The 11,170-nt window shown below is 40.8% G+C and overlaps 1 protein-coding gene across 3 annotated transcripts in view; it reads right to left on the bottom strand.

The window, feature by feature from the left end:
• Positions 1-475: 475 nt before the first annotated feature.
• The window catches only part of atp2c1 (ATPase secretory pathway Ca2+ transporting 1), a 40,034-nt gene continuing 29,339 nt past the window's right edge, over positions 476-11,170 (bottom strand). For all 3 annotated transcript variants that reach the window (XM_061237693.1, XM_061237706.1, XM_061237699.1), the window contains 12 exons: positions 10,148-10,252; positions 9,838-9,994; positions 9,360-9,530; positions 6,795-6,892; positions 6,463-6,513; positions 5,222-5,388; positions 4,694-4,762; positions 3,905-4,021; positions 3,651-3,798; positions 3,060-3,155; positions 1,463-1,604; positions 476-1,201 (listed from right to left, as the gene is read on the bottom strand). In XM_061237693.1, the coding sequence (XP_061093677.1) occupies positions 1,074-1,201; positions 1,463-1,604; positions 3,060-3,155; positions 3,651-3,798; positions 3,905-4,021; positions 4,694-4,762; positions 5,222-5,388; positions 6,463-6,513; positions 6,795-6,892; positions 9,360-9,530; positions 9,838-9,994; positions 10,148-10,252 (1,449 nt within the window). In that variant the 3' untranslated portion in view covers positions 476-1,073. The remainder of the gene's footprint in view (positions 1,202-1,462; positions 1,605-3,059; positions 3,156-3,650; positions 3,799-3,904; positions 4,022-4,693; positions 4,763-5,221; positions 5,389-6,462; positions 6,514-6,794; positions 6,893-9,359; positions 9,531-9,837; positions 9,995-10,147; positions 10,253-11,170) is intronic.

Genomic DNA, 11,170 nt, shown 5'->3' with positions numbered 1-11,170 from the left:
ACTTGTCAGGAAAAGTATTATTTATTTTCTTATCACATTGCCAGATGTTTGTCAACCATTGAAATGAATTAATTAGTATGTGGACATATAAATTTAATACATCTATATATTTGATTTGTTATTCAAAGCTAAGGATAGAAGCTTGTAGTAGTGAGACCAAGTTAATTTATTCAAATATACCCCAAATATGTTTGACTCAAAGCGAATAAAAGGGACTCAGCACTGATGTGGCACAAAACAATATCAATCGTTCGTGGTGGCCCATTAGCTTTGTGGATAAAATTAAGAAGTGTAAAAGAAGCAAACATGGTGACATCACAGTACTAATCCAGCACCCCAGTCATGCAGCAGATAGCAGTGGAATTGCATCCGACAGCAAACCTTACTGACCATATTCACACATACTTCACTTTTCGACAAACAAAATAATTTTTCACCCCCCCCCCCCCCCCCCCCCAAATAAAATCTATTCAGCCACAAAATACACAACTTTATAGTGGTAACTGCTTCCAAAAACCAGTACACAAAATTATCGCACACGTTTCTTTTACAGAAGTAGTCTTCTCTTAAATTGTGAAGTTACATATTTCAAGCAACTACACGGGGACTCAAACCGTTCTAGCATGATGAGCTGGAATGCGTGAAGGTGAGAGCTATATCATTCCACAAAAGCTATACTCAGCCACCAGTGCGCAAAGAAAGGTGGTTTAAAAAAAAAAAAAAAGACAAAGCATACATTAAAAATTATAAAGAATTATGTCAACAACTGTTCTTTGTTAAGTTAACCTCATAAATAATGTTCTCGAAAGGTTGTATAGTTTCAAGCAGCAAACCAAAGCATTGAAGCCTGGTTGTTTCTGACCACCGTGCCCTCTGAGGTAAGGACGGTGTGTCCCATCATAAATTACACTTGAAAAGCCCCAAAATTCAACAGTATACGGAAGAAAAACCTGCTCCCGTATCTACTTTCCAGTCTGTGTTCTCTGCAGGGAACCCCCCAAAACGCTACCCCATCAACGCCCAACCACCCACCCTTCCACCCGCCCCCCTCTCCACACTGGACGCAATATGTGTCATACTTCGTGGAAAGAATCCGACTTCTCAGTTCTCTCTGCGCCTCTGCCTCTCCACCTCTCGATCTTCTTTATTAGCTCGGAGACGACGCATACAGTGGATGTCAGCCCCACAAGGAAAAGCAGATCTGGGAAAAACACGAGGGCCACCTTCAAATCAGTTTTGCACATCATCTCAACAGATGAACAATAAAAACACAGAACACTTTTATTCATCTATTAATTTATGTTTAAAAAATAACACACAATGTAATCAAACTGTTGGTGCTGAAAATATAGTAATGGAAAAAAAGTAATCATGAATATGTATGTTTAAATAAGCACCTGGCTTATTCTAAAGGGGAAAAAATAAACCCCCCCCATCATGGATTGCAGTGGTATGGTCTTACCATAAATACTGAGGCTCTCAGTCTGGAACACCTTCTGTAGCGGGGGGAAGTAAATGACCAGCAGCTGGCCCATGATGGAGGCCAGGACTGCATAGCAGAACATCCTGTTGCTGCACAGGCCCATCTCGTGAACCATACGGGTCTGTCATAGGGTGATACATATGAGTCTGTCATAGGGTGATACATACGGGTCTGTCATAGGGTGATACACGGGTCTGTCATAGGGTGATACATACGGGTCTGTCATAGGGTGATACACACGGGTCTGTCATAGGGTGATACACACGGGTCTGTCATAGGCTGATACATACGGGTCTGTCATAGGGTGATACACACGGGTCTGTCATAGGGTGATACACACGGGTCTGTCATAGGGTGATACACACGGGTCTGTCATAGGGTGATACACACGGGTCTGTCATAGGGTGATACACGGGTCTGTCATAGGGTGATACACGGGTCTGTCATAGGGTGATACACACGTGTCTGTCATAGGGTGATACACACGGGTCTGTCATAGGGTGATACATATGAGTCTGTCATAGGGTGATACATACGGGTCTGTCATAGGGTGATACATACGGGTCTGTCATAGGGTGATACACACGGGTCTGTCATAGGGTGATACATACGGGTCTGTCATAGGGTGATACATACGGGTCTGTCATAGGGTGATACATACGGGTCTGTCATAGGGTGATACATACGGGTCTGTCATAGGGTGATACACACGGGTCGGTGGAGAGCTCCAACTGCAAGATTGGTTTCATTCCAACCTTATTTTCTAATGAATTTCATTGCCAAGAGCTTTCAGAAAACATCCACAAAGACAATTGATATGCGTATAACACATGCTCGATGAAAAATATTTAGCATTGCTTTTATGTGTCTGTTTGTATGGAACAGGCTCTGTGGATATTAATGCTCTGTGAGCTACTATTTTATTACTGATAGCAGTAACTCCCAATTGCATTTGCTGTGCCTGCTCTTGCCATGCACACATTTGGATTCAGATGGCATTTTGTGCTTTACACTGTAAAAAACAGGGAAAAGTTAGCACCTCAGTTTGTTTAAAAAAAAGAAAAGAAAAAAAAAGAAGCAAAATAAAGAAATATGGTAGATCCACACAGGAGGCACACAAATGCAACTTTATTTCTGCTATTATTATTTATAATGCAACAAAATATTCACAATTCAAGGCAAATGTTAGTCACAGACAATAATTATATTCTGACAATAATAGAGGAAATCAGCAAGGGGAAAATACTTTATTTATTTATAGACATTTTTTTAATGTCTTTTTCCCGGCACTATATATAGTCGTAAAAATAGAGCCCTCAATGAGGAAAGTGACCTCCGGCTGAAGTCAGAAAGCACACTAACACACTGAGTTTTGAATTTGAGTTTAACATCCCAGTTCTTCATACACAGGGTATAACAGGGATTAAAGCAAGAAACATTTGTGAGCCTGAAAAGTTATCCAGGAGGAAGTGTGTATTATATGAATTTAAAACTGCTCTATGCTTGAAATCAGACATGCCTGAGAACTTTAAAACCTGGTATAAGCTGTGTAGGATGGGGAGTAGACGTGTCTTACCTGTGACCTGGAGCTGAGTGCGTTGAACATGTCGAAGAACACGAAGCAGGTGAAGGTCATGGTGGTGTCCCGAGGGGTGATTAAGTTGTCTTGCAGCTGCCGGGGAGCCACAGAAATGCTTTGGTTTAAACACTTCCAGGAGACAAACAGTATTGTTCTTTGGAATAGATGGTCTTATAAAGGATAGAAGAATCTATTATCAAGAAAAAACCTGAACATGAAACATGAAGCTCTTTGCAATCAAATCTTTTTGTCCACAAGTCTTCATCCAATGGCAACAAATATCGTAACAATACCCGAACACAAAAGGACAATTTTATAGAGAACAAATATCATCTACATTTAAGTAGCATTTACAGTTTAAGGTTTAAATGTCTGTTACAATGAATCTGTATGTGATTGAAAGCAAATCGAAATGGTATAAATGTGTGTTGTGTAATAACTTGAGTAAAAGCAGGAGCAAACAATACAATCAGGAGAAGCGGAATAGCATTAATTCACCTTCCACAGGGTACAAAAGACAACAGCGCTAGACAGAATGTCAAAAGGCCACACAATCCGTTTCGGGAAGGTGAGCAACGGCGCACTAACCTCTCTCCAGAACACAAAGAGGGTCCCGCACACGATGATGAGAGCGGAGACCAGGACCTTCACGATGAGGCTGCGGGTGAGGATGGTGTCTCTGACATCACGAGGAGGCTTCCGGATCACATCCTGATCCACAGGCTCCACTCCCAGACTGGGGAGGAGTGCAGACATGAGACCACAGCGCATAACACTGCTATTCGGCCTTAAAACGCACCAAGGAATGGCTGTGAAAACCTGCGCTATCCGACGCGTTTTACCTCTGTGCGGGCGGCCCGTCCATTATGATATTAATCCACAGGATCTGCATGGCATTTAGTGGATTGGGAAAATTCATCAACGTAGCCAACGAAATTAGAGTCAAAGCCGCAATACTCCTGCAAAATCATAATGAAAACACGATTACTCAGGGAAATCGCAGCTATGAATTGTTTCCACTACATTGATAAGAGCAGCTCAAAAGGGATATATCACCTGCAGGGATTTTTTTTTCTTTGATATTTTAAAATAAATATATTATTTTAATTGGCTTAGACAATTTTTGTGTTCAGTGAAGGCATTTGGCATGGAGGAATCTTTGATGATGTGAAAATTGCAGGCACTATATAAGGGCATTCAGAGGTGTGTGGTCTAAAGCAAGAAACCACACCTTCCGGTAACTCTGGTAAACATTTCATTAAGCTATAATTTAAAAGATTTAATTCACAATTATAAATCTTCTGCATCTTATGCTTCTGCATTGGCTTTTCACTTTTTTCTTGACGACAACAGTCTCAGCCTGCAAGCATCATAGGAAATTGTTCCAAGTGAAAATAATATTAAATGTCTTTTTGAAGAATAGCATCACTGTACAAGCAGCTTTGGCTTGGAAAGCTGCCATTATCAAGCTGGCGGGTCAGAAACATTCCTAAGCATCTGAAACACCATTAATCACACACAAACACCATCTGGCCAATGAAAATATTTACTAAAACTGAATTAATACCGAAGAAAATCAGGTTATCCTCTTTAATATGACACTCAATAACAGTCAAAGCTAGGTTACTCACGTGCTGAGCTGAAACCTGACAAAATTCCTAATGTTGTTGTAAATTCCTTTGCCTTCCTCAATGGCTGACCTGTTGAGAATCAATCATACAATCATAAATTAATATTTCTAAAATACTTCTATTTCTAAAAAATAATCATTCACTGCTTTAGAGGGAAGTAATACCGGTGTCAAAATAGCAACACTGTGACAAGCCCATCATTCACAATGGAATGAAGATTTGTTTTCGTATCAGTACCACATTAACAATTACATTTAAATGACAGCCAAACCAATGACTCATTGAATCCTTCACCCTAATTTCAGTAACTGGAAACATGTAGTGATGCACAAATATGGAAGAAAAAAATGCATGTGAATATTTCTAACCATGTTGTTAAAGGAAAAACTAAATACATAGTCAGAAAGAATCACAGGTTTATCGTGGAAAGCATGTTCATACTGTAAGTTTTGATATTTAGCAGAAATGTGCCCAGGCATATGGTGTGCATTGTGGAAACGCCGTCGCTCAGAGATGAGTTCAGCTCACATGATAGTCTGGAAGTCATCGTCCACCAGGATCATATCCGCCGCCTCTTTGCAGACGTCGGTCCCCGTCTGGCCCATGGCCACCCCGATGTCTGCCGCCTTGAGTGCCACTGCATCATTGACCCCATCCCCCGTCATGGCCACCACCGCACCAATGTTCTGCAGAGACTGCCAGGGAAAGACTCGAGGCTTACACTCCCCCTGTTCCCACGGTTACACTCTATAAACCTGAACAACTGCTGTATGAGCTCAGGTTTCTTTTTCTCAACTGAATGAAATGTCGTCTCATGGACAAGCTGTAAGGAAAATAACAGTACTATGGCTATACACTACTGTTGAAAAGTTTAAAGTCACCTTGTCTTTTTCTGCTTAAACATTTTATTTTCTCTGATTGTAAACAAACAGTTCATACGAGGACAAAGGACAGAGTCATAGCTTTAATTATTGCATTACAGGGTATTCCTATACATTTTGCTTTCACCATGTAGTCATTACAGCACTTTAAATGTTATTTATTTATGTGTAGTCCCCCATTTCAATGTTTGAGACAAATTAACATAGTTTCAAATAAGAGTCATGTTTTGTATTTGGTTGCATATCCTTTGCTTCCTGATGTCTGTGACCCATTAACAGCATCAGAATCTGGATATCTTATTTTCAGGTTGTCCTACAAGCGATACTAAAACTCTTTGCATTTGAATGGATCACTATGGGAATTGGGGGGTGGGACTGGATTCAGCTGTAAATTATGGTGATGCAGTATAGAATACATTTGTCGGCTGAACGGTTTTAAGTCATCAAGGGTCCAAGGTAGCAAAGGAGCCTGAAACCACTGTGCTGTCGCCAGATTTGCAGTAGATACTATAAGAATTGTTACTCCTGAATATTTTTACCATTGAGTTCAACAGGAAAATTTGTCAGGAGAAGCAATTCTTCGGTAGTGTACGTATACGGATACCATAAAGATACTATATTATTAGACAATATTAGCGTGTAGAAGTACTATGCAAGTATGCATTTTAGAACACAGTCTTATACTATAAGTCACTTCTAAAACTGTCAATAATAATCAAATATATTAAATGCAAGATTTTATTGAAAGGAAATAATATCAATAATCTGTCAATGACATGGAGTGCTCTTGTCACTAGAACAACAAAGCAGTTGTTTTATTCCCCCAAAGTAGCGCTAAGCTACTGTACGTATGTACAGTGTGGAAGTACCACAAAGATCACTGCTCACCTTGACAATCTTCAGTTTATGTCTGGGGCTGGCTCTGTAGAACACTACTATCTGTGAATGAATAAACAAGACAATGATCTTAATCACATTCATTGTCACATTGAAGTTAATCACATACACTGTTTTCACATTGATGTTCATAGTAATGCCTCAAAATTAGCTTGCTGTGGTGTCTAGGACCATTACGAGCTGTCAGTCTCTCTGACAGCTACTTGTATATACTTGTATTGGGACAAGTCTCTTTTTCTTTCTGCAATCTTATGGTGAATTGTATGTGTTCCATACAGTGGATATTTACACAGATAAAGACTGTAGTATTGATAGTTGCCTACCCGCGGCACTATCTGCGACAGCTGCTGAATGTCCATTTGATCCACGTCGTCTCCAGAGAGAGACTGGGACCCTTTTGTGAACAGGCCCAATCGGCTGGCTGCAGGAGGATTAGAGGACATACGCTTCATCAGCACAGCCAAGGGGGGCTGGCAGAAATCCTTCGCACAACAGCCTGGGATGCTTCCATTTCAAATAAAGTGCAAGTTTAGCTGTCGTTTGTTGCTTGCTATGATGTGTTGGAAAACCCAGGATAAACCTACATCAAGATATTTCTACCATGAAATTAAGGAAAGGCTGAAGCAAATCGAAAGCAAGACAGAACTCATAGTGCAATCGTGGCCTGAAACAAAAAAGTAGCAATAGGTGGAAAATAAAGCAGTTACGATACGATACGATACGATACGATACGATACGATACGATACGATACGATACGATACGATACGATACACTTTATTAAAGCCCCTTAGGGAAATTTGTCTTGGACTCATGGCTACATACAGCTTATCAATGGCTCTACAAAGAAGATAACAGACAACACATTACAAAAAGAACACATAGAATCACAAACAACAGTCTTGCATATTCACGTTAATCATATTGCACCATCCCATATATTGCACCATCCCTTATATTGCACCATCTCTTGAATACACGACACTATCTAACAAACTATACAGTATTTAAAATTCTGATGGAAGTAGGCACAAACGAATATCTAAACCGGTTAAGCTTCCATCTAGGTACCTTATACCGTCTGCCTGAGGGCAAGAGCTCATATTCACTATGGAGGACATGGGATGGGTCAGACAGTATTCTCTGCGTCTGACAGACTGTTCATAGATGGACTGGAGGGACTGCTGTTCCTTCCTCCCCATGACCTTCATGGCAGTCTGTACTAGACGCATCAGCTTAGATTTTAATTTTACTGTCAGGTTGCCATACCATGCTGACATCCCATACCTGACCATGCTCTCTAGCACAGCTTGATAAAAAATAAACATAATCCTGTTGTCTACGCCATGTACTCTAAGTCTACGAAGAAAGTAGAGTCTCTGCTGGAGACGTGAGCACAGACTCTCCAAATGTGTATTCCAGCTGAATGTGTTGTCTAAATGAACACCCAGATACTTGCATGAGCAGACCTGAGTAATTGGTTCATCATGAATCACTACAGAACTATGTTCCCCCACTAACTTGGGGTCTAAGATCATCTCCTGAGTCTTCCTCACATTAAGGATGAGGTGATTAGTGTCACACCAATGCACAAACTTCTCTATCTCATCAAAGTAAGCTGTGGGACGTGTGCCCCTGTGCAGCAGGCTAAGGATAGCAGTATCGTCTGAGAATTTAAAAATAAGATTACTGGGGCAGCTGTTCCTGCAGTCATTTGTGTATAATGTGAAAAGAACCGGTGAACTGACACAGCCCTGAGGGGCACCTGTACTCATCGATCTAGCTCCCGAAAGGGTGTTGTTGACTCTGACTTGCTGAATTCGATTGGTTAAGAAAGAAAAATACCATTTAATTACAAAGGGGTTAACACTCATATGTTTCAGTTTGTGACCAGTAGATGTGTCTGCATCATGTTAAAGGCGGAGCTGAAGTCAACAAATAGTAAACGTGAATATGACTTGGGGTCTTCTAAGTGTTTAATAACAAAGTGGGTGATGCTGTTAATGGCATCGTCTGTGCCCCGCCCCTGCCGATAGGCAAACTGGAATGGGTCTAGTTGATCTTTCACCTCCTCCTTCAACACAGATACCATATACCTTTCAAAGCATTTCATAACAATACTAGTTAAAGCCACAGGTCTATAGTCATTATTTTCAGTTGGGCAAGGTTTCTTTGGGACTGGAACAATTATAGATCTCTTCCAGAGTGCAGGGACAATATGTGAGTCCACTGACCTCTGGAAGATGGGACACCATGCTGGAGTGAGTTCTTCTGCACAGTTTTTCCAAAAGAAAGGCAGAGATGCCGTTTGGGCCTGAGGATTTCTTTATGCATAATCGTTTAAATAATGACTGGATCTTAAAGGGGTCAACTAACACCCCAAGACTCTGGTCAGAAGTGGAAATGGTCTCCAGCACATTACTTAAAGAAAAGTCCTGAGTTTCAAACCTAAGATAAAATTTGTTCAGTTCATTAGCTTTTTGCAAGTCATCAGTAGTGATGATGTGCTTCTTGTTCGTCTTCATATTTGTTATGACCATAGTTCCATAGCTTTTTAGAGTCCATGGAAGTAAAGCTATGCTCTATTATTTCCTTGTGCTGCTTCTTTGCCTCCAGTAGTAGTTGGTTGAGTTCCTTCTGTATTGTTTTCACTGCTGCTTTGTCCTTATTCCTAAAAGCTATTTTCTTCCTGTTAATACAGTCTCTTATTTCTTTCGTTACATACGGCTTGTTATTGGGGTACACTGTAATTATCTTATTAGTAGTCAGGTAGTCCGCACAGAATTGGATATAGTCTGTTATTGAGTAGGCACTTTTTATGTTGCCATAACATTTGTCTAAGACTTTGTTGTCGCGTGTGTCACACTTCACATATTGTTCATTGACATACCAATGGACACAGCGGTTTCCTGGGAGTCTCCGGTGATCATCTTGATGGCCACGCCCGAGCTCACCAGCGTTCCCACGGCTTCTTTCACCCCGGCTCTGGGGGGATCGATTATGCCCACCAGGCCCAGGAAAGTGAGAGTACTCAATTCGGATCCAGACGCAAATGCCAGCACTGCATATTTGGGACAGAGACCTCTCCAGTCAAATAAACATTATAGTAACTCGCATCCAACTGCATATATTCCACTAGGTACTAGAAGAGAAGCTTGTTTAATAAAACACTGCTTTTCCCACTGTCAGAATTACAGCGTCTAGTAAAGTGCGTTCAGATAAAGCAGTAGTTTGCATGATGAAGCAAAACTCATATTTATCACAACCAATTTACCTTTTTTATTATTAAAAAAACGGCCACGAAAACAAAAACTCCGAATGCAGAAAGAACAGAGCCTCAATTATTATGCATCAGATGAATGACCTACCTCTCAGACCAGCTGTGCCCATGTAGCTCTTTTGCTGCTGGTACAGCTCCCTCTGTTGGCTGTTCAGGGGCAGTGTCAGCCCCTTGCTGTTATAGGAGGCGCAGTAGCGAATCACCTGTTCGTAGGCACCTTTCATGTAGTATAATCCCTGTTTATCCTTTGATTTTGTGAAGAGAAAGCCGTGAGGAAAAACAAACAATAAAAAACGTCAATACAAATGGAATATAAACATCAAACCTTCGCCAACAGTTTTACGTGTACTACATCCCCTATTGCAAAGATTGATTTGTGAAAATATTACTCTACAAACCTGCTGAGTTCGGTTGACACAGCGAACAGCCATCCACTTCTTCTCTGAGGAGAAAGGGTGCTCCTCTCTCCGGATATACTCCTGCTGAACTCCCTCCAATCCCATCTGCAGTAACAAACAACAACCACCAAATCACATTAGCCCCATTCCACTACCACTGTAAAACCCGGTGCATAGTTTGATCTCTAAAAGCTGACCCAGTGTGCAAGCAGTCACTAACCCCTCTGTACATTGCTATACAAGTCACTTCTTGAGCCTGTTAAGATGCCAAAAACAGTGCCCCACTGTGGCTGATGATTTCATTCTAGTTTTGCCATACAGTTTTTGGAATACCAAAGATTGATTTCTGTTCAATTGCCCCCACTGAACAACTACTTCTCCAAAATCAGTCAGCTGGTTGTGTGTTCGTATTGCTCATTTGTTCAGAGGATAAAAAATAAAAATAAATGCATCAGGAGTGTGCAAAGAGGGGAGCCCGGATGTCATGCCAAAGTCTGCTTTAAATTATTTAGTTCACAATTCTAAATACATTTTGTACTTTGATTAAAATCATTGAAATGATCTTGCATTTAGGCTAAGCTCACTGCTGACCTGTTCATGAATAAGCTTAATGACCTCTGAAGCAAGAATGCACCGGCTGGGAAAAAAACACTTGCGAGATTCCGACAGTAGGAGGAAACGAGGTCGCATTTCGGGGTGGCACCAAATACAGAGCAACACCAAGCTGCGGTTTGGAGATATCATTTGTATTGGTGAAAAAACTGTAGCGAGTCATTTTGAATATCCTGTTAGGTGACATTATGTAGTAGTTCCGTGGACATTGGTTGTTTTTCCAGTGTCATAAAGCATGAACAGTATGTACTTGAGGTTGTTTGTAACAGACGTTGGCATTAAAAGCTGTAGAACCTGAACCCAGGTGTTGGCAAAGCCTTTCCCCAGCTATCTTGAGAAAGGCTTTGCCAAAATGTTGGCTCAAACATGGTAGTTTGTTGATATATGTATAAATTCTTTTTTTTTGTGTGT

This window comes from Conger conger, chromosome 1 (assembly GCF_963514075.1).
Source record: "Conger conger chromosome 1, fConCon1.1, whole genome shotgun sequence".
NCBI classification, from domain to species: domain Eukaryota; kingdom Metazoa; phylum Chordata; class Actinopteri; order Anguilliformes; family Congridae; genus Conger; species Conger conger.
Note: the sequence above shows the minus strand (reverse complement) of the source record. Positions and strands in the feature narration are given on the sequence as shown.